Source organism: Bombus pascuorum, chromosome 9 (genome assembly GCF_905332965.1).
Source record: "Bombus pascuorum chromosome 9, iyBomPasc1.1, whole genome shotgun sequence".
In the NCBI taxonomy this organism is placed as follows: Eukaryota; Metazoa; Arthropoda; class Insecta; order Hymenoptera; family Apidae; genus Bombus; species Bombus pascuorum.
In genome coordinates, this window is record NC_083496.1 from 17,011,349 (window position 1) to 17,035,347 (window position 23,999).

At 37.8% G+C, this 23,999-nt stretch overlaps 2 protein-coding genes across 3 annotated transcripts in view; one reads left to right on the plus strand and one right to left on the minus strand.

The window, feature by feature from the left end:
• LOC132911012 (protein madd-4-like) overlaps positions 1 to 19,775 on the plus strand; it is a 104,703-nt gene extending 84,928 nt beyond the window's left edge. The window contains exons 9-23 of the mRNA XM_060967298.1: positions 8,742 to 8,883; positions 9,082 to 9,175; positions 11,888 to 12,279; positions 13,012 to 13,141; positions 13,874 to 14,084; positions 14,521 to 14,831; positions 14,923 to 15,050; positions 15,114 to 15,281; positions 15,392 to 15,561; positions 15,748 to 15,843; positions 16,017 to 17,061; positions 17,164 to 17,246; positions 17,319 to 17,705; positions 17,899 to 18,052; positions 18,133 to 19,775. Of these exons, the coding sequence (XP_060823281.1) occupies positions 8,742 to 8,883; positions 9,082 to 9,175; positions 11,888 to 12,279; positions 13,012 to 13,141; positions 13,874 to 14,084; positions 14,521 to 14,831; positions 14,923 to 15,050; positions 15,114 to 15,281; positions 15,392 to 15,561; positions 15,748 to 15,843; positions 16,017 to 17,061; positions 17,164 to 17,246; positions 17,319 to 17,705; positions 17,899 to 18,052; positions 18,133 to 18,233 (3,612 nt within the window). The 3' untranslated portion in view covers positions 18,234 to 19,775. The remainder of the gene's footprint in view (positions 1 to 8,741; positions 8,884 to 9,081; positions 9,176 to 11,887; positions 12,280 to 13,011; positions 13,142 to 13,873; positions 14,085 to 14,520; positions 14,832 to 14,922; positions 15,051 to 15,113; positions 15,282 to 15,391; positions 15,562 to 15,747; positions 15,844 to 16,016; positions 17,062 to 17,163; positions 17,247 to 17,318; positions 17,706 to 17,898; positions 18,053 to 18,132) is intronic.
• Positions 19,776 to 20,621: 846 nt separating this feature from the next.
• LOC132911026 (hydroxylysine kinase) lies at positions 20,622 to 23,985 on the minus strand. 2 transcript variants are annotated; one of them, XM_060967350.1, is made up of 2 exons: positions 23,807 to 23,985; positions 20,622 to 21,883 (listed from the first exon to the last, which is right to left on the minus strand). In XM_060967350.1, the coding sequence occupies exon 2, from the start codon at positions 21,860 to 21,862 to the stop codon at positions 20,783 to 20,785; it is 1,080 nt and encodes a 359-aa protein (XP_060823333.1). In that variant the 5' UTR covers positions 21,863 to 21,883; positions 23,807 to 23,985; the 3' UTR covers positions 20,622 to 20,782. The 2 variants fall into 2 exon arrangements, with proteins under 2 accessions (XP_060823333.1, XP_060823334.1); XM_060967351.1 differs by lacking the exon at positions 23,807 to 23,985 and adding an exon at positions 22,232 to 22,272.
• Positions 23,986 to 23,999: the final 14 nt, after the last annotated feature.

A 23,999-nucleotide genomic window follows, 5' to 3' on the forward strand; every position in this document is an offset into this window, starting at 1 on the left:
ATTTATTACCAACGTCAAGATGACTCCTCTACTAGAGAACGGTTTCTAAATCGGCAGAGTTATAAACTCATTTCTCATCTTTGTTTCCTATACAACGAACGATCTTTTTTCCTCTCCTTGTCGGAACTCTAAATGTTAACTAAAATTGTTTCGCGCAAGACTCCGTTTTCGACGAAAGACGAATTTAGAAACATGTCAAGTAGCGAATCGATTAATTATGATTTGATACGAGTGTAAAATTTTACATACGAAAATTAATTATTATTTAGTAGGAAAGTCCGTTTTCTGCAAAATATAGTTTCGAATGAAAAAGTTTCTTCTTTACACCATCGACCTGTTTCCGCATATAGAATAGTCATGCGTCTTGTCACGCTATACGTGTCTATATTCAAAGATCATTGAAACCATTGTTACATTAGAGGCATCGCAGGATTTTAATCGAAGCGATAAAACGCGTGCAATTTCGCGTCGAATAAACACGGGGGAATAATTTCTATCTGGCGGAGTTAACGTCGTTATGCGAGTTAGACGGACCTTTTGTCTCTTAAAAGGACGTTAACGGGCTTCGTGGATGAGGCAGACGAACGTGTAACCTTTCTCTATCTGGTTATATCTGTCTATTCGTATCAGGAAATCCGATTTCCTCCGGGAACAGTAAACAGGTCGGGCTGATTGTTGCAAAGGGAAATGAAACTCGTTCTGCAATTTGCTTTGTGCGAGCCAGATGTTTTGTTATCGCGTTTCACTGCGAGTTAACGTTAGCCCAAGCAGCCGCGGGAATGCAATTTTATGTTTCTTCCCTTTGATTGGTTCAAAATTTCGAACCATGTCAGTCGAATCTTTTAAACAAAAAAGAAACGTTTGCTATCCTTTATCCTTTATATAAGGAATACCTTGTACTGTAAGTAAAGTAAAGTAACAATCAAGCTTGTTACTTGACAAATAAAGTAAAGCTTGAACATTTATCGTAATTACATGACTGTGTAAATATATTTAGTGTCGCTAAGAGAAATTTAACTCAGCCAAGAAAACCCTTTTATCAGTCGTATGTCTATTCTTAACCATCAAACCCATTCTGATCGTATTCTGATCAATACAATATTCATATCTGAGTCGCACAATACAGTCGCAAATGATTAAAGGTTATAATCGAAACATGTATATGGAGGCTTTCGCAAACATCTGTGACACGACTTCTCTGGTGAAAAAAAAAAAGTAGCACTCGAACCGAAAACATCATGGACGACAATAGCGAGAAAAGGCACCAGAACAAAATTAGCAGGTCGAGGGGCCATCGTTCAAAGTTCTTTAGAAGTTTCTCTTGCCCGTCTCGAATGAATGGCGAAATGAGCCACGAAACAGTTTCCTTCCTCCCAGTAATTTTATATCCGGTTCTGCCCTTCCGTGGTCGGAAAGCACTTAATTTGCTCAAACATTTTTGCCTCTTTCCCCATTCCCTTTCTGTTCTAACGACATTAACGCCTCGGCAAAGCGTTGCGGCGTCACAGCCAGCCAAGTCCAAAGAACTTCTTGTCTGGTCTCGCGCGCGCGCCAGAAATTCGCTGAAATCGGATTTTCTCGAAACCGAAGGAGCTCGACCGAGCATAACAGCTACCGTGGATCCACCAATAACCCACGGAAAAGGCGACAGGTTTGAACGCGTAGAAATGGAAGCAAACGAGGGTAAATGTTCACCTTCACGACGCAACCATTCGAAGCGTCTAAGCTTCCCTTCGCGAGAAATGCGTAGCCTGGTTGCACTTACTTCGTCCTCCGTCCCTTCTTCCAAGTGTATCTACACGAATTTCTCCCTTTACCTCACGATTCACCCTCTTTCCTGTCGTATCTGCCTCGCTGATGCTCTTTCGGCACTCTTTGAGGATGTTCCAGACCGCATCATCCACCGACATCAAACAGAACGATTTAGTCGTCAAATAACCTTCCTCTTGTCCCCTCGATTCGCTCCTCTCTCGGTTTTCTGCAGCCCTACTTCGCTCACACTCGCGTATCGCCCTTTCGGGTATTCGAGCAAAAAGACGGACACGCCTTTTTCCTACGACGCTCGTGGCTGGTCCGTGTCTTAAGAACAAAAAATGCGTAGTCGTGGAGCACCGTTTCGAGATCCAATAGAAAAACGAAGGGATGAAACATGAATATAGGAGGCAAAAAATAAGGGCGAGGAAGAGGGTAGAAAGTGTTTTCAATAAAATGAAATGCTCTTCTATCTGTTGCGATCGCGGGAAACGAAACGAAACACGATATAAATGAAACACACAGGGATTCCGCGTGTGCATCCCTGAAAAAATATTTCAAGTCATACCGTGAGCTACGAGTAATTCAATTTCACTACGCACCTCTATATACCATGTTGGAGAACATGGAATTTTAATAAAAGTAAATACAAAAGGGAACACTGTACGAGAAACAAAAAAGAAAAAGAAGAAATATTCGGGAGAGATTTTGCGGAACATTTAACGAGACATTTCACATGGGTTGAAAGGCAAGAAGCCAGGAACGAGCAGAAGACAAACGGAGGGGAAGAAAAAAATAGTGGCGCGATAAGAGGTTCGAGAGGAGAGGCGGAAGAAAGTTGGAAAGGCGCGCGAAGAAGAGGGTAAGAGGGTGCATTCTCGTGGAAAATGCCTCGCGTTGCTCGACGAATTCATCGCTGCCGATTGCATTCGTGGTGGGCTCATACGTGCACGTGCTGTGTCACACGCGCACCATGACACGCCTATACATGCATACAAGCGCAAGTACAAATCGATTCGAGACACAGCATCAAGAGGCTCGCCGCCAAGTGCGTCGCCGTTGCTGCTTTGCAGCATGCACCACGGGTCCATGACTCTGCTAGAAGGTTTCCACGGAATTCGTACGCGCTTACCGCGTAATAAATGCGATTCAGATACAGAGAGTGTACATTGTAGAAGGTTCGAACGACCCAGTGGCGCCTAAGGGAGTTCCAGGACTCGTTTTGGCACGATACTCGATGACCGACTCTCTTCCCTTCCATTCCTTTCATGCTGTACCCTGTTCTATAGTCACTACCATTTCTTGCGTTGGTCGAACAACTGTGTGTCCTGAAAAGCGCGATATCTGCTGGAAGCATTCCAGGCATTTGGTTTCGAGGACATCCGATTTCATGCGTTTATGGAAATTTAAGTCCCGCTTTCCCGACCTCTTGCATTTCATTCCGATTTCTGTTTCAGCTCGATGCATTGAAAACTTTTCGTACATTGTCGCCGTTATATACGAGCATACGATAATTGTGAAACTTGGAATTCAACTTCGTAGCTCGTCTAGCAATTTCCCTAGTTGGCTACGATCGCCATGGAGATCGTCGTTCTATATCTAGAGAAATGTGTAGCGAATTAACAGAAGCCGATGCCATTTATCGTTAGTAAAGCCCAGATGTCCGTGCATTAAAAATTTTTAAGGCAAAGCGCGGAGTATATATTGTAGTACAGAGAAACATACAAGTATTCAAAATATAGCACTCGTTATGATATTTAGTAAGTGAAACGGGTTTCTGAACAGGTGCACATGCATAAATATCCGCAATCCATTTATTAGGCACAACTTTCAATCATAATTACAATTCAATCCTCTCTTTCCGATAGGACAACCTGGTTAGAGAGAAATATCATCGGAAATGTGAACGGTATAAGATCGTTCCGCTGGAGAAGAAATTAAAGTAACTTCGCTATGTAACTTCACGCGGGAGACCGTTTCGTTTATATTCAGAAACAAACTGGAAACGCTGAAGAAAGTTCTGGGAACAATAAAATTTTACAACATCGTATCTCAGACTGCCAGGCGCGAAACAAGGGAAGCAACCGTTCTCGAATGGAACGGCCTGAGCAGAAAAGTGACTCACTTCGCGTGCTCCCAGTGTTGGCTGATGCAACCTCGAGCAGCAAGAATAAAACTGCAATAAGAGGTGCAAAGAGACGCAACAATAAGGGACAACTTGTACGAGAGAAGGTCGCGTTGCCTCTTTCTATTCTCTCTATCTTCCTCTATTTCCTCTCCTTCCTCGCAGAGAACGAGCAAAACTTTTCATCTGGTACACGCGAAATGGGAAAAATCAACGGAATTCCCAGCGGAATCCGCCAAGCGAAGTTATGCTTTATTCATGAGGGCCGCTAAATGCACTCGCGCATCCCAGATACGTATTTATTACTGTTACTCCTCGATACGTAAAAAGCACGTCGGTATTTCGCGAATCGTGCGGACTCATAATGGCGGCGGGTGGTGACAACGAAACGTTTTCACTTCGGAATATTTCAAAATCCGCGTCTTCTATAGAAATGAAGGAGCGCAACGGTAACGGGACAAAGGAAGGGAAAAATTCTCGGCTGCAAATTGAAAGTTAAATTTCGTTTCCTTTCCTCGGATCTTCAACTCGGAGATTACCGATTCGTGTCTCTTCTAGTTCGTATCCTTCGTCAGTAGAGCACATATATATTCACGTATATGAAAATAACAGCGAGAATAACGTGATATGTACATTTTTGTTGATTTTTTGATTTCTCACACTCTTTTAATACTCTATTATCGAAAATTAAAACAACCTGTTTGGTACGAAGATGTAATTGTTATGCAAAGTTTTTTAGAATCCAAAGATACAATTGTTAGGGTAAACGATATTTTAATATCTTCAATAGAGTAATATTATTATTAATGAGCAATATTTAGAAATTTTGAACAGGATGAAGACATTGACAACCAACTACTATTTGGAAACAATTTCTCTGTAAAAAATAGAAAATATAATTTGTCGCGTTCTTCCCCCGTAATTTTCATATAAAGGCGCTGTTAATTTAATCCCGACTCGTTCCCAAAGTGACGAACGTGAATGGAAATTTACGACGCTCAGAAGATGATGAAGGATTTGCCGATTTATTCGAAGACCACGATGCTTTCCGAAAAAATTCTTTCGGTAGGGAGGAAGCGGTATTAAAGCATTCTGCGCATTGATCTTTGCGATGAAATCGTTGAGTGAATGCGGGACTGGTTTATTACGCACAATACAGTTCACGGGGGCGAAGAATCTAGTCACGTAGGTACATGACGAAAGGGATCCATATGATTTATGACTCTTCATTCTTCGATCAATACGAACAACGATCACCTTTTTGCTACGCACACTTACAAGATACCGTAAAGCGAGTTTATATAAATAGAACGATATTTACCAAAGCTACGATTCCATCTATCCCTCATGGTATCCCGTCTAGTTAATTCAGATAATTTTTAACCATCATACGTTATATACACACATAATATTGTACACAAATGGTAAATTATCGTCGATTACCTAAATAATTACTATATTATATTATCGAAAGAAATCTCTGCATTCTCATAATCAGGCAACTGACCTGAATTAAATGCCAGTGAAAATGTCTGGAACCTAGTCAAATCGTCTGAGTATTCATTCTTGACCATTACATTAGAAAAATTAGAAACGTTTAACAAAATAATGAAAATATAGAGGCAATGCATACAGAACAATGCTCGGAACGATACAAACTGTAACGAAGACAAAGAGAACATGTATAACATCTCGATAAGTGATAAACGTTGCTATTAGAATTCGCCGATGTCTCTCGTTAAACAAACGAGACTAAAGTTTCCTAAGAAAGTGAAAATTATTGAAAGTTCCGAGTGATATTAATTTAAATACCAGGAACTGTAGACTGAAATTCATAAAGTCAACTAGGCAGAAAATTGACAATGTTCTACCGGAACTTGGAATCATCAATAACTGTGTTTTGTCGTCGATTTTAAAAATAGGAAAGTAGAGGACGTTGTACGATACAATATCTGGTGCTTATCAGTCTCGATAACAAAGGCGGCAAACAGCGTGCTTTCGAGGACGATACGAAAATATCCCTAGTCACGTGTAAGCAAAAGTGTGTGCAGCATGATTTACGGCTCATCTCATGCTTGATCGATACACAATGGCCTCACTCCAGCTGACGAAGGAAACGTTGCAGGCTGCCAGGAGCAAGGAGATGGCGTCGGTATCCTTTTGCCAGCAATACATAAAGGCAGCCCTCTTATACCCGTCAGCACGGTAATGATTTCATCCGAGGCTACAGAGGAGGAAAAAGAGTGAACGGACGGGAGTGAGGAAGAGGAAGAGAGGGTGAAAGAGCCACCACCGGAAGACAGGAATTGATAGATTTCTCTCTTTTGTGAGCTCAGGAGCCATGCAAATATTGAACTGAAAGCACAGGGCTCCTTAAAGCACTTCCACGATATCGGACCTCCTTCTTGATGCTTTTGAGACGAGAGGTAGGGATGAAGGAATGAGGAACACGGGAAATATATGCTGAGATCGGATGGAAGTTAAAAAACGGTGAAAGGATATGAGAGAGAGAGAGAGAGAGAGAGAGAGAGAGAAATCGGAGTGCACGAAATGAAAGCAAAGTGGAATAAAAAAAAAAAAGAATAAAAAATAAAAAAAGGAAGGGAGGAAAACGAAAATAGCGATTCAAAGAAAGAGGGGTAGATCGGTTGACGAGACGAAGATATACTAGCGAAAGAAACAGAAATAATGGGGCTGAAATAAAGTAAATGATGAACGGATAAAGCAATGGAAAACGAAAGGAGAAAAAAGCTTAGAAGTAAGTAGGTAAAAAAGGAAAGGTAAATGTGACGAACGATAAAATGAGGACAGAAGCAAACAGCAGGAGTAAAGGAGAAGGCAGAGTGGCTAAGTCGAGTGGGTTTCCGCTTTTCTCGTTCATGTCACCTTTCCACCTTCGACGTCTTGAATGATAGCTCTGGTATCCGGATTTTTGTTCACTCTCCTTCTCGCTCGCACTTTTAAACCGCTCAGACCATTCCTCGTTCTTACTTCCCCGATCAACAGACTTTATTCTGGTTGAGAGAAGTTTGAGATCACCGCCGTGGCGCCTTCAACGAGACATTCTGCTTTCTTACTCCTCACGACTCTTTCGCAGCGAGAGGCTGAAAATGGTACCTACCAGTTGAGATTCAGCTGCGATTTGATCCGACGTAAAAGCGAATCTGATCGATTCTGAAAAAAAAAAGATTCCAATTGTCTCGTCTTCGCGTTAATCAATTCGATTAAACTTCTAGATATTCTCCATAATCAAAATACAGACACAATACAGACAAATACTGAATTTGTCAAGTAAGCAGAGTGCGAATTTTTATATACTTATAGAAAATTGAAAGTTGTAGAAGTGTACAAAATACAGATAATATGCCAAGATATATAAAATATTCAAAATATAATACCTACTATTCTATTACTTAGCTGACGAAACAAATTTCTGATTTAGTTGCATTAATAAAAATGTAGAATTGCATAAATTCGCGCAGTCTAATTATAGAGATAAATATAGCTTGATAAATTTGATATTAATTAAAGTGAAGAAGCATTCAATGATTCTTAATTGTATTATCTCAATGTTGCCGTGTTTCTTAGAGGTTTGTTTCGCGAAGAACGAAAAGGCCGAAAAGAAGAGTTTTCTACGTCACGAGTGATCAACGGAAGCAATTACTTCATATCTTCCGTGACAGGAAGCAAAGAGGTCGAGCACTGTGCTTTGTTTCCGGATTTACAACACGCTGAGAGGAAATTTGTTCGATATTTCTGCATGTCACGTTGCGTGTACGTGAGACCCACACATTCAGCGTATAATGAAGCAAGAAATTCGCTTCTCGAAAGTTGAAAAATGTTTTGCAGCGTATCGTCGATGCTTAATATCTTCTTTGAAAATTTATCTCTAAAAAGTGGAATTAAATAAATCTGTACTTGAGAGCTGAACTAATTTAAATCCATGCTTTTAAGTCAAGTTATATAGATATTTCATTACCTATTTTCATTATGTGAACACAAATAAACGAACTTTATATAACGATATGAAGGATATATATGTACATATATATCTTTCTCATTTCTCAATAACAATTTTATTCTAAGCAAATTCTTTCAAATATTAAATATTATTTAGTTACAAGTTCGAAGAGATAGTTTCGGGAAATTGTCCTCTGAAAGGTTATACTTCCAGTGAAAAGCAGATCAGTTACAGAAACAGTAAATATATCGTGACAAAAATTGTCATCCATCATAGGCCGTCATATAGAAAGATATTCTTGAAAAATATCTCAACTCGTTTTTTTCTTTTGCCCCTTAACATTCTGTGGCAGACCTCACCCCGATAACGATCTTCGAGGAGTCGTTCCAGAAGAACCTTTTAAATTGTTTGAACGTTGAAATGGAACTTTGCAAATACCAGTTAGTATACGAAATTAGATTCCACAGTGGCGTCACGAAACTTTATTGTTCCTTCGCCCTGCCTTTCCTTCGTGTTCTCCCCTATTTCTATGGACTTTATCCTGCTCCGACTTCGGTATTATCTCGCTTCGTATTCTCTTCTTGTTGTGAAAACCGTGTTCCAACTAAAGCTGCTCACAGTTGCCAAAATAAAAAGTTAAAAACGAAGCGGTGTGTAAAATGGGACTTGGTGTTTGCATAAACTTTTCGAAATACCTCACATTCACGATCCTCCAAGTTCATCGATTCAACCAGTTTCATAATTTTCTATACTTTCATCTGTTATTCAAGTATACATTCCGTTCATGAGAATAAATTATCAGATTATTAATCTATTATTAATCTAAAATAATAACCACTGGCCTCGTTTCGGAACGATTCGCTGGCAGCGTGAAAACTTATTTTTCCTCGATGTGATCGATAGTGTTCGACGACATGCGGTACCGGAGTCAGGACGAGGACAATCGAGTGCAGAGATGCCGTTGGTTCAATCTCAAAGGACTGCGACCCTACCGAACGACCGCATACTGAGCAAGAGTGTAAAACAAATGTCCCCTGCCCGATATGTAAGTTTTATAAGTTACATTCCTATGCTCCATTACAATCGTTCGTCGTGTCATTTGGAATGGGTTTATTGGTAGAATCCTTTTTTATTTCTCGCGTACACGATTCGAAACGATTCACTACGACGAATCTCGTCGATGCTCGTCGATTCGGATGAATTGGTAAAAAAATATTTTATGATCGGTGCATTTTCATTTCAGATGGCGAGGAAATGACGCAGCCACTGATGCAACCGTACCCACCTCCGCCAGTGTCAGAAAAATTGATCGATCAACCGATACCCTCAGAATCAACGTAAGTAACTTCTCTGAAAATTGATAAAGATATACGCGCGGATATATATATATATATATATATATATATATATATATATATATATATATAAATCGATATGGTAATATGTATTCAGACGGCCGAGTTCGCAGCTAGATATTTACAATATTACTACACACAGATCGCATCGTAGAGCTTCTCGTTGCGCTGTTCCTTCCCCCTTTTGATCAAAATAACAAAACTTGTATAAGCTTAGATAGGAAGTCTTCCTTCTTAAAAGCATTCATTTCTTGACGTCAATTGATCTGTCCTGACAGATATACGATCTACTTTGCCTGTGGCTGGTTGTATCTGAGGTATCCCATTACTGCGTCTCTTTCTATTCTCTATCACTTTAACTCTTTCACTTCTGTGTTCTCTTCTTCCCTTTCTTTCTCTTTTTCTTCTTCTTCTAACTTAATCGATTCCCTTCTCTCTAGCATCCACCCATCCACTTTCTCTTCTATCTGTTCTCTTTCTTTGTTCTTCTCAAGTTCTTCTTAACTCCTTCCCTTTCGCTATCCCATCCCAATAGCTTCCACCGCTTCTTGCCTCTTGCTTCTTGCTTCTTGCTCCCGAGAAAGAGCAAAGCAAACCGACGTTCTCCTTCCTGCTTCTTCTTAATGTTTCTCTGTTCCTCCTTGTTAATCACCATCACCACCGTCAGTACCCTCTTCTCCTTCCCCACGTGCTCTACACTCTCTCGTAGATTCTTCGCACGCTTTTGTAACTCACCGCAAAGCTGCGAAGTCTAAAAACGATTTTTCCTTTTTCAACGAAATCAGGGTTAAGCAAGTTTTAGAAGCATTTGACATTCTCGCCCTCTTACCATTCTTCACGATCACTTACCACCGAACGCTTCACATCCTTTCCCCACCCTCTTCCCCGTTTCGTTTATTAACCATTTCCCTTAATCAACTTTAGGCTGGATGAATCCTCTTCCAGATTCGTTTCTTCTTCTTCCTCTTCTTCTTCTTCTTCTTCTTTTTCTTCTCCTTCTTCTTCTTCTTCTCCTTTTTCTTCTTCTTCTTCTTCTTCTTCTTCTTCTTCTTCTTCTTCTTCTTCTTCTTCTTCTTCTTCTTCTTCTTCTTCTTCTTCTTCTTCTTCTTCTTCTTCTTCTTCTTCTTCTTCTTCTTCTTCTTCTTCTTCTTCTTCTTCTTCTTCTTCTTCTTCTTCTTCTTCTTCTTCTTCTTCTTTTAGCGTATAGTGTTTTTTTTCTGTTTATCTTAGCATTGCGTAGGCGCGTCAGCGAGAATATCGCTTTACGGCAAATGCAAACAGGAAAAACGACACCTGTCGCGTTCGTGTAACGTAATACACTTTCAACGTTTCTTTATTTTATTATATTCTTTTTTCAGCCTGTTTCCACGATAAAATAAAAATCTCCGTTGTTCGTGGAAAATAATAGTAACCAATGCAACGCGACAGGCCTGTTTTCCGCTGACGCGCAACAGTTTTCCAACTTAAATATCTCTTCTTTGCTTGAAATTCCGGAAGCTTAATCTCCCTGTTTCTTAGCTAACTTTTTCCTGGCTGTTGCTCCTAATGCATTTATGCAGATTACGAGATTTACCGTGATTTAATTAGCGCATAACGCGAATGCCGTAGAACAAGCATTAGCATAGACTAACGACGATGACATTACGTAGATTGTTACGTTTGTTCCTTTGCCCCCTACAACGATGTCTTTTTCTCGTTTTTCAGCCTACGTTATACCACTATAACTTTGTAGGCTTAGCATGCATTATTTAAATCGTAGAGCTGCCCTTCTTCTCTCATTTTCTGGCACGGTACTTGTCGGACGAATTTTACACGAGCTTTCGCCAGATTCCATTCTCAGAACACAAATCGCATCTCCCGTCAGAGAGAAATACACTAGTTGATTAATTTTTAATGGAATTTATTAAAAACAAGCTTTAATTTGTAATTCGTTAAAAAACGATTATATAAAAATTACTAGAGTAGGAGTACACTTTGATTTACAATTAGTCGCTGTTTGCAAAAGATAAAAGGATATTGCCACCTTCTATAATATTATTCTTTGATATTATTCATAGTTTTTCGTAACGCTGTATTTGTTCCACGAACTGATATCGCTGATAGACGAAAGCAAATTGAAAACGTTGTCAGCTAGACGTCATTGATTGATGGACAAAAGTAGGTACTCACGGATAAGTTCGAATGGGTGGCTCGATTCAATAGCGTTGAATAGAGAGGAGGGAAATGGAAGGCGCGGTTTTAAACGTAATCCTGGAATAACCGGCAGTTATTTATCTGACCTAATCGATGACAGGACAGATGTATGGGTCGCTCTATGTACTACGAATATGTAGTCGGAAAACCAATAAATTCTGCACGAATAAAGAAGGGAACCAAAATATCCGAACGCGCACAAAGACAACCACTTTTAATATATTCGAAATTCCTTCGAAGTTCGCCTGTTTGACTACTAAAATTAGGAATCGACGTTTTTCTTCTATCGTTCCTATAAAAGATATCGAATTTCATTGCTTCGTGTCAAATCGTACACCGATTTAAATCAGGAATCTTTACGAAATTTAATATCTCAAATTACCCGATTCGATAATAAATTCGAGAATAGAAAAAAAAAAAGAAATAAAATAAAAGAAAAGAAAGAGGTACCCTCTTCGGACACCGTATCAAACTTATATCGTTAAACGAATGATCCTCCAGATTCATCGCGAAAGAATGGTCACCGTGTTCCGTCACATGTGGCGAAGGAGTTAGGCATCGAGAGGTCCGTTGCAAGATATACCTCGAGTTTAGTCGAACGGTGGCCGATCTTCCGGATCGACAGTGTTCAGGACCGAAGCCGCTCGAGAAGGAGAAATGCATGATGGGGCCATGTAACCTGATCGAGAACAGCCTAACCTATGGCATCGATACTGTCGGTGATAGCGGATATGCCGAGCCAAGCCTAACTGATACCTATAGATCATCTGCAGGAAGTTCCAGCGGAAGTGGCTACGACGCTGGGATCAAGGTCGCTCCAGGAAGCGACGTGCAGACTACTTACTCGTGGAAGGAAGCTGGTTACACTCCTTGCAGCGCCACTTGTCTCGGAGGTAAAGGATATTCCGTTCTGTAACTTGTTTCGTAACAGTGAAAATGAAACGCGTGTAAACGCTAAGGTGTGGTGGATGTTGTAAAGGAATTTTGCGAATTGTACCAAGCAAAACTGGGACAAGTCTCAGCGAGGCTTGAAATTTAACGGAGCAACAGAATGGAAATGGAATGCAAATTCACAGAGGAAACAAGAAACTTCAAAAGCAGCGTGACGAGAGTACGTTTCTTGATCGTCACGCATTGGACTCGCGAAGAAACTGTATTCGAAAACTCTGATGTTTCTTGGTCGAAGAGAATGTATAAAGTAACGATTAAATGCTATTGCTAATTCAATCATAGTGTTTCCACGCAGCTTATACCGATGCTTGGAAAATCCTTTTAATCGAATTATCTATCTTTCTATAAATACTATATTTAAGCGACTCTAATCAGCCGCAAACGTAAGTCAAGGAATTATCGGGGATCAGATCAGTAAGGATTAACGGTATGAATCTAGGTTTGTTCCGCATAGAGCGCTTAATTAGCCTGGGATAATTCGACGCGATTGTACAATCAGCGGTGCTCGACGACGAGTTAGCCGATTGAATCGCATCGAACCGATAGATTAAAGTCGACTCGTTCCACGCCGGAACACAAATGTTCTCTCTCTCTCTCTCTCTCTCTCTCTCTTTCTACTGACCATCAGTTCTGCTAATTTTACCTTATTTTTTCATCGTGCAATAATATTTCAGGTTCTCAAGAACTGATAGTGAATTGCGTACGAGACGATACTGGCAAAACCGTCATGCCATTTCTCTGCACCGCCGACACCAAGCCGGAAGTTAGGATAAGGGTTTGCAACGATCATCCTTGTCCTCCCAGGTAACACGTCAAAAAACAAATTCATAATCAAAAGTAACTTTTTCACGCTAGAAAGCCGTTCCTTAATTTTTATATTATTTATAAATATTGCTGTATTAAACATGAAAATGAATGAAATCTTGATTCTACAGCTCTGATCTATTAGGTCGTCCAATAAGTTTGTGCTGTTCATTTTTCCGTCTTGTAGATGCTTTAAAGCATCAGTCAGTTTCACTGTTATTTCCTTTATTTTTAATATCAATGTACATTTGATTTTGGAATATTCAAGATTTTAGACATCCGATGTACGAATAAACAGTCTGCTTTATCCAATCATAATCATAGTCATTTTGTCCATGTCTATTTAAAAAACGTAACTGATCTTCAAAATTAAAATCGTTTTTGAAACCTATCAAACCATTTTATACGATGATATTATATAGCATTTGCCTTTTTAAAAAGGTCCTCTCACATTTCACTTACAATTCTTTCATAAATGCTATTCATAAATGTTTTTCTCTCGGATATCTTCCCTAGACTGACTGCGATCTTACAAGATTGATATGTTATCGCTTATCGTTCTCTATAAATCATTGCATCATCAACGTTCTTCTGTATGAAATAAAACACAGTATAAAGAATATATGAACGCATTGCGTCACAAATTCATTGGATGATTTAATAAGAACAACTTAATTTAAGTATTATTCTATTCGCAATTAGCCGGTCATTACGATCGATCTTTGCCCACAGATGGAACTTCAGCGAATTTTCACCGTGCATGAGCCCGTGCGGGATCGGTATACAAACACGTGACGTCACATGTATACACGAGGTGATACGCGGCACAGGTAAGATGGTCCCTGTGCCAAGCCACATGTGCCCGCAGCCACCACCAGCGGATAGACAATACTGTAACGTATGGGATTGCCCAGTAAAATGGAGTACAGGCAAATGGAGCAAGGTACTTTACCTCTGTTCAGTGAATTAAATGATATGATCACCTCGATCGGGACCCGAATTCACGGAGTTGCTCGATTGAATCATTTATATGTTAATTCTATTAAAATTCAGCTCCACGAATTTAGCCGAAAATGTTATTATAGCCGTTTGAACTGACCGATTACAATTACTACATCGTGGATATTTATGTATCCATAGGACATTTGAAAGTACAAAAATACATAGGATGCACAAAATATGCGATACTATAAAATATCTAAAGTTTAGTACTCTGTATAATATTCAGTATACGTCCCATCGTTTTAATTATAGTTGTAGCTTAATAATTACTTGCTAGTTATTAAATGGAATTTAATTCGATATCAGAGACAGTAATAAGAATTAGAATAAGAATTATTCTCGATAAAAGGATTAAAGATAGTGAATGGTGGTTTCAGTGCTCGAAAACCTGTGGAGGAGGTGTAAAGAAACGCAAAGTGACCTGCGAGCAAATAATGGCCCAGGGGCGTAAACAGAGTCGAGAGGACCGTGAATGCCCATCTCAAAAACCATCCACGGAGAAACCTTGCAACACTAGAGCATGTCATGATATGGATGCAGGCTCCCCGCCTATAATTACCAGTCAAAATACGACATACAATCAAACGGACTTGAACGCGAAGGTAGATTTGAAAATCGGCGGTGTCGCGAAGGTTTTCCAAGGCACATCTTCCATCAAGATTCGTTGTCCGGTTAGAAAATTCGATAAGTGAGTTTCTACCGTAATTCGATAAAAAGATAACATAATCTAATAAAGACGCACCTACATAACATTGATATGAAAATCGAAACATTTTTAGAGCGCAGATCGCATGGACCAAAGATAATAAAGAGCTGAGAAAATCGAGGAAATACAAGATTAGTAGGAAGGGCGCATTGAAAATTAATGATATAACATCCTCTGACGCTGGCGTTTATGCCTGTATAGGTAAATAGCTGAATCAATAAAATTGTAAAAAGCAAAGTATAACGTTGATTCTTGTGTTAACAGCGGGAAATTCTCACGCGGAAACGCACCTGATTGTAAAATTTCGTTCGAAAGAACAGATTAGCAGCGAAGAATATTTACGATTGAGCAATTCCGTCCATCGACAACGAAACGCTAATTTGGACTCGGCACCAGCTAATTCAGGAGAAAGTCTCTACACTGATCGAGCAGGTACGAATTATTTATTTATAACGATTTGCATCTTGATTTTTTAATTAACTGTTCTATCCTGTACATTGTATCCTAGAGATTTTGAATAATTTAAATCGATCTTCTAATAGCTGCGTATGGAAACCGATTTGTTCCCATCGACAGTGAAGATCTAAGTCATGAACGAGCGGTGCCTAGTAAACCGACAAGAAAGCCACATCAAAAAAAACAAAAAACTAGTCCAACACCACCAGACTCCACGATGATACACAAGGAACACACTGTAACTTCGTTGAACCAGGTAAAGACTTCGGAGAAGAGATTTAAATTGAAGTTCTATTCTATTACCTATTATATTATATTACTTTCCTAATTTATAAATAACCGCATGATAAATTAATCTCTCGTCGATGATTCTTTATCCTTATGCTTCCTATACATGGGATAACTTTATATGGTGGTGGATATTTATGGTCTAATATATCAGCCAGGATACCACGAATCCGTGGAATCGACTGCACCCTCTAGTTCAAGTGCCTCTACTCTCGTGCCGCACTTAACTTACTTTATATCGACATTAAAGGTGAGACGATGTAGACGACTGTAAAATCAGGATCAGTATACTTTCTGGAACTATCTTCTTTGCTTTTATCTAACAAAATTATATTTTTCGTTTAAAATCACGCCGTTATGTTCTCGACGGTTTTCTAGATACATTAATATGTCACATAAAATCTGTAATGAATATTCCAATAGGAATATTGGCCGTTTCAAAGTGAGAGCTCTGTGGAAAGAGCTCACAGAACAGCACCAGTAACGTTCATCGATGACGCAAGAAAAAAAGTAATTGCAACAAAGCGTACTATGCCTGAGAGGAATCCTGGTTTGAGATACCAAGATGTGGAAGACAACTTGGACACCCTATACCGTAATACCGCTATTCCAGACGAGACTTTTGGACCAGACGAAGAAAGGATATTCATCGACGTTGATCCATATGATTTAGACGAGTCTATGTTTGGATTGCAGCACAGCGATCCAGTGAAAATCACTCCTGTTGTAAGCAAAGATGACTCACAACAGTCAGTTGTCACACCTACGAAGTCTGGTATAGATTATATCGAAGAATCTCTAAAGAACGTCAAAAGACAATGGCACGATACATCCCAAGTTAAGAATCACTGGAGTTCTACACCTAAAAATCAAAATAAAGAATCTGTAAACCTGGTGACTCGGTCGGACAACATTGGTTTGGAAGTATACTATATTCCAGACTCAAAGCACAGCACACATAAGTTCGAGGAATCTCATGATAAGGAGACCGATCGAAAAAATGATGACAGTTCCGAAGATGAAAGTTTTTCTCCTACGATGTCGCTTAAAGAAACAGGCTTAGTTTCAAAAAAGCCAGACACCGACGACGAGAAGACAGAAATTTTAAATAAGACAACAGATTACGGGGACATTTTTGAGGAAGAAATGAAGAAACGGAAAGTCTACGTTGGGAATGACACGGTTAATGATGGTATTCAAGCAGCAACAACGAGAGATTTGGAAGATGGTTTGATTGAGCTGGCATTAACGGAAGATCGGGGATCTGAGGAAATGGAAAAGAATATCAAAAACTTGTCACGGAATCGAGAAGATCGTAACAATTCGTCGGAGTATACGACGGATTTTCAAGAACATTCGACTAGTGAAGAAATACAGAAAACGAACAAATCTTTGGATACTGCAACTAGCACTTTTGCTGGACCAAATACCACCGTCGATTCTACGATCACGTCTCTTGGTATTTTAGGTAAATAAAATTTATTTCTCTAAAATAATAAAATAATGGTACACAAATTGTACTGTTCTTTTTTTTCTTTTTTCTTTTTTCTCAAATATATAAAATGTACAGATACTACAGAGGATCTGGTTTTCGAATGGGTAACGACAGATTGGTCAAAGTGCTCCCAAACCTGCGGAGGAAGTGGGTTTCAGGTAACTTGGAAAAGTTGATTCTTAACCGCGAAATAAATTATAAACATTAAATTGTAATTTTTTTGCACCAAGATGCGAGGAGCCCAGTGTACTGTTCGTGCAGCGAAACCGATTGGGAACACAACTCGTACACCACCTCGAACAGTTATAGGGGCGATATTATGCGAAGACGCTGGACATCCGGTGCCTCAAAAAGTCAGACCATGCGGGTTTGGTAAATGCCCACAATGGCACATGACCGAGTGGACTCCGTGTGAAACATCCAGGTGCTTCAATTGGAAAACTGCAATGCAGAGACGCGATGTCACTTGTCGTTTGGTCGACGATATGGAAAATGGACAACAAAATATCACATTACTTGATCCTAACAAATGTGACGATATTACTAGGCCTCTTCAGAGACAAGAATGTTATAATGACGCCTGCAAAGGTGTCTGGAGAGTTGGAGAGTGGTCTGAGGTATTAAATGTTAATTATTTTTCATTTGTTTAATATATAATAATAGTATAATAACCTATATACATATACATATACATATATGTATATATATGTATATATATGTATATATGTACATATATATATATATATATATATATATATATATATAATATTAGTGGTTTAAAAAAATTATTATTTCATTATTTATTCATAGTGTACAGCGTCATGCGAAGAAGATGGTATCAAGTACAGAATCTTACAGTGTGTTTGGTATGGCACAAAGAAACCAGCCGGTAATGCATGCAGAGACATTCCACGGCCTCCTGTCATGAAAACCTGTAGAGGTCCACCATGTCCTCAAACACCTGGTAAAATATACTTAAACACCTAGGACTCACCTATGGATAAATCGTATAATAATAAATATAAATAACTACTGTTTTTTCAGATGACTGCAAAGACCATTCACAACTATGTAGCAGAGTGAAGACAATGAATATGTGCAGGGTGCCCCTTTATCAGAAGCAGTGCTGTCAATCATGTCGCTAAACTCAAATAATCGATAGCAATTGTTGATATGAAAAAAAAAAAAAAAAATGCTCTAGGTAAAAATTGATGTAATGAGAGGTGCGCGCGAGGAGAATGTCAACAAATCGTGGCAACAAATCGAAGATTAATCTTCGCAAACGTTTGTCAAAACGCTCCCTGAAACGCTTGTCTGCTGAAAGAATGTAAGAATGAAAGATTAAATTTGAATCTACGAACACAGACGGCTGAAAAATATGTAAGACATATTGAAGAAACGGTATCGACCAAATTTACTTCCGCTGGTAAATGTTCCCCATCCTTTCTCTGTGCCCTAGGGCAAATCGTGTTCGCGTCTGAACACCAGATTCTTGTTGCGCCCACTAAGAATCTAATTCCTAATTGTGTGCTAATTAAAGCTATAATTTTCGGACGTGTATCACGTGTAGTTTGGCACGACTCCTAATTGCGCACGCTCATACCCCTGGGAAGAACGAAGGAATCTCGGCATTCGTCCAAAAAGTTAAGAAATTATATTGTTAAAGTTCAATAAAAGCGGAGTACTAGGGAAGACAATAGTATCCTGGAAAGAGCCACCACGACGTGACGTGTCGTTGTCATGAAACGGTGCGTCGTCGAAAAATTCGTCTAACATTGATGTTACGAAAGACGAGCTTTATAAAGCTGTTCAAATTTTAGATGGAAATGTTACATATGGGTGGGGAGGGGTGAACGGAAATAGTAATCTCGATTGCACTGTAAAGGGTAGCACAAAAAGATTAATTCTTCGAGGCTTTATTTTTTTACATGTACTCGTATTTCTTCGATAACGCACGATCGATCTCTGTCTCGGTTCACGTTTCGAAAACGCGCGCGGTTCTCGTCATCATCATTTTTATCGAAGACTGAGAAAATGCTACACATTTCTTCTATATTAATTTCGTAAAGTTTACCATTCTCATCGGGCGTTAGCGAGAATCGAGGAATTCATTTCCATTTCTTACACCCTAAAGAGTCTTCACACACATTCCGCTATACCCTTCCGAATAGAGGTGTGTTACACGCGTTTTGTTAATGTTTTAACACAGGAGTATATTTATTACAACGTTACTTCTAGGTTCGACGATACACGATATAAATTATTAAATGGGAGATGTTAAGTTAACGAATGATGAAGTATAAAAGTTACTAACGACATAAGTTATAAATGAATTATTATGCGCCTATAAGCGCCTCGCGAGGCGTACATAAGCCAATAGATTCTAAGCAATAAAATATATAGGTACTGTAATATACTATTTTGTTAATAACCTCTGGCGAAAATTCGTTAACATGACGTTCCACTGTTAAATCGAAACGGCTCAAAATAAAACTTACATTTATGTCTCCGATCACGCGATTCTAAAGATGGTCGTATTTACTTGTGTAAAGAGATTACATCACGATAATCTGGTTTTTGCAATTTCTTTAATTCTTTTTTATTCGATACGTATAAATTCTACTCGACACGAAGATATGATACAATTCGTTCCTCATATCAAACAATTCGATACTATGACTTTTGTGTTTACTTTAACTTTGATTCTTACGATATTGTGAACAGATTTTCGCTATCAACGAATTTGCCTCAACACAGCTAGACAGTTTGCCAAAACGAACTGATGTTAATGAAATGAGATATAAATAAATTAGTATATTATTGAAATCGAGATAAAAAAATATTATATATATATATATATATGTGTGTGTGTGCGTGCGTGCGTGCGTGCGTGCGTGTGTGCGTGTGCGTGTGCGTGTGTGTGTGTGTGTGTGTGTGTGTGTGCGTGCGTGTGTGTGTGTGTGTGTGTGTGTGTGTGTGTGTGTGTGTGTAATATATAATATAATATATATATATATATATATATATTACATTATAATATAATATAATATAATATAATATAATATATATATTACATTATATATATAATTATATAATATATATATAATATTTATATTATATATATATATTACAAGCTACATAAGTAATATGAAAGCACACGTGAATAAAAATGATTTCACCACCTTAAGCGCAGATATTATAAGTGTATTATGCAAAATAGAAATATATTGTCTTACAGTATATTTATAAATAAATTCTGTACATTGCCGATATATTTCGATGGATATTCAGTTAGTATTCAAGTCCACGGTAATTGCTATTCGATCCAATTAATCACGAGAAGTATGCGTTTCTTTAATATTATCTACCAATAACACTCGATTTCGCATAAATTGATTTCTAATACCTGAATTTTTGTATATACCACGATCTAGTTATGTAAAGTGATTCCACGCTATTATACGAAGAGCATTATTATTCATTATATCTATGTAAATATGTAACTGCCTAAATACGAATAAAACCAGAGGATATATCACTGCACAATATCTTAATTCATTTCTTAATGAATTCAATATTCTATTGTGATATAAAGTTATGTTTATTGCTTATTGTACAATTGACAATAGATTTATAAGAACACAGTAATTATTGACCAATAAATTGACAGTGACAGTATATTAAACGATAGAATTCAGTTAATCAGGCCCCAATTTCGAAGAACTTCGTCCTGTGCAAGAGGCCAAAGTTTCTTCAACAAAGCCCATCCCGATTTCTGCGTGGTAAGCAGATATTCGTTTTGCGGATCGTGAAGATGAGTGTAAGCGCCCATAACCAAACTCTGACAAATTCTCGCGCAAACAGTAACTTTCAAAATCTTCTTCTCGAAATCTGTCACCTTCCTAAATTCCTGGTAACCCTCGATGACGTGTTTACCCATCGCCACGTCGCCAGCTTGTAAAAGCATGTAACACATTGTGATAGCTAACTCGAAAATGAGACATGTCCGGTGCGAATCACCAAAATCGATCACGGCAGCTATTTCTCTACCATTCCAATTCATCACGAAATTCTGCTCGTTCAAGTCGCCATGAATTATACCCTGCTGGAGCTGCGATGTGACCAGAAGCACGTCCTTCTCGAAGACTTGTATCACCTGATGCGCCAACTCCCTTTCAAGTACATTCTCCACAGCATAAGTATATAGACGTAACTTTGGCACGGAATTCAACATCCACAAAGTCTTGTGGTCGTCGAAAGCTGGATGAGAAAAGTTCATCAAAATATTACTGAGTTTAGCCGTGAAATTGCCTACATTTCGGAACAATTCTCCGGTAATTGGAACACGGTACAACAGTTCGCCAGGCTGATAAACCAACAGCCTCACGGCATACTTGTCAGTGTCATCGACATTCAACGTGACCAGAGTATAATATAGTCCATCTATATTTTTTACGGGCAAAGGACAGTTAATACCTCGTTGGTATAGAAATATCAACATTTCAGTTTGTGCTTCAATCACATGTGTTTTCTGTGAATCCAAAGAGTTGATAATTTTCAAAGTATAACCATGCTTACTGATAGTCGTGATATGAGGATTCGTATACGATTCCTCACAAATTACATGATAGTTTCTGTCATCATACCCATTTAATTCGATTATACTCGATGCTTTCAAACCGTAAAGTTCATTTAAGAGCCGCACAGCTACTTGATTGTTGCTTGGTGGACGAATCCGTTGACCCGGTATTAGTATGTCGACTTTGTCCTCCATTATCAGTTTAAATCCTAAAAACTTTTTAAACAGAATATATATCAAAACCTTTGCCTTTGCCTGAATTAGGTACAGAATGAAAAATGAAGACGAAATAAGTTGCTTATAGACAGCCGTTGAAAATATTATTCTAAATTTATGAATAGTGATTGTTATGTTCTATTTAATTGCCACGTTTGCTTGAACGTGATGATACGAAACGGGTAGCGTTAACTAGCGTTTAAAGCAACTGGCAATAAGTTCCATTTTCGGCTAACCTGCTATGTGCGGGAACACTGGCACGAGAAAGGATTAAATTTGTTCGAAAATAAATTAACAATATGTAACGATTTATTCAAATCTTACTCGATTTCGATATTGACAATTGACTGACAGACTGACGGATGTAAAACTCTTCGGTTGACAAAATGGTAATTTTTCGATTGACAAAAATGATGATTCCGGTTAACAAATGGTAATTAACTCTGCGGTAGACAAAATGATAACTAACTCTTCGTCAAACGAACGGTAATTATTACTCGATAGACGAATGGTAATTAATTATTATTGACTTCTCTGAGCCGCTACATTTATTTATATCTGTCGGAGATGAAAAAACCTCGGGGTCTTTCTTTCGAAAATGTTTGGGAAGATCCCCAACGTTTGTTCAAACTGCCGACTTTGTTTACAGTTTTAAACTGTCTTAATATCGTTATAAAAACATAGTTAGACAAGTTTTTCGCAAGATATAGCTTTTAGCGGCTTTAACTGCCTTCCACTTTAAATACTATAAATACGGTTTCAAATAAACGTTTTAAATTACCTTGATTTGAAATAAATTACCAATTTTACTTTCGCACTACGGATACGCGTGGGACGCGGGATGTGACAGTGATATCTATATTTTACATTTCTTTGCGTTTCTTTTTGTTATTAATTTTCATTTCAAATAGTTGTATAATTAAAATATGTTATAAAGAAGGAATGTTTCGTACTTTAGACGTTGTCCATTAATTTAGCAAATATTAATTCGAAAAGAGCAAACAAACAATAGTTGTAACTATATTTTTCATATGTGGAAATCATTAAATAATGTAACTCTCAAATAAATCACTAAAAATAAATTATTTTCCTCGAGAGTGTCGATCCTTCTCCAAATATGAATACACGCAATTCACAATGTATTGGCAAATGAAGCAGCTTGCAAAGTGAATTGTATGTAGGATGGTATACGCAATAAGTGTGGTGGGGATAAATGTATGATGATTGATATTTATCATTGCTCGTTAGGTTGCGCGTTATCCAGCAAAAGAAATGCGAAGTATCTTTTATGTACATATTCCGATAACACGAGGCAATAAACGATCTTATCAGAATCAAAACTTTTTTTAAGTATTTTTATATCACGATTACTCATTAAACTAATTGTTCTTTGCCGGTTATCAAATTATTCGCTATAACTTTTGTTATTATGGCTATTATGGTCATGTTATTTTTGTTATCAAATACCAATAAAAAGCTAAATAAAACTTTAATAAATTCTTAACTTTTATTTAAAAAATCTAGATGATTATTCAAGGTAATTTTTTATTGCAAGTTATACAATATTACGTTATGAAGTAATTTAATAATTTCGATATACATGTATGCGAATTAATATTATTCTTTTAAAAAGTACGTATAAAATGATATTTTTGACAAATATTAAATTTAATTGTTTCAAAAATCAAATGAATAATATACTTATACATTGATGAAAAGAACTGTCAATAAGATTTATAGAATCATAATCTGCTTTTAGCATTCATCAAGAATTTAAGGATTTAAATTTAAAATGACATATGTATATTTTTCATGTAGATAGATATCGATTTCATTTAATATAACTATTATACGTAAAAACTTATATATATATGTATGTGTGTGTATATATATATAATCATATATAATACAATCATAACTTACCAAATAATTAAAGTAGAATATTGAGAAATATATAAACTATACATATACTTGATTTAATAATTACTCTGTTGATTTTATGTAAAATAAATACAAAACGAAAAATTCAATTAACAGTTCGTATAGTTAATTTTCCATTATATACTGCACAACGTTTACACTATTACAAAATTAATGATTTATCACTAGGGACATA

Bases quoted from the DNA above. Each gene is read 5' to 3' on its own strand.
- LOC132911026 (XM_060967350.1), bottom strand. From the start codon at position 21,862: ATGGAGGACAAAGTCGACATACTAATACCGGGTCAACGGATTCGTCCA.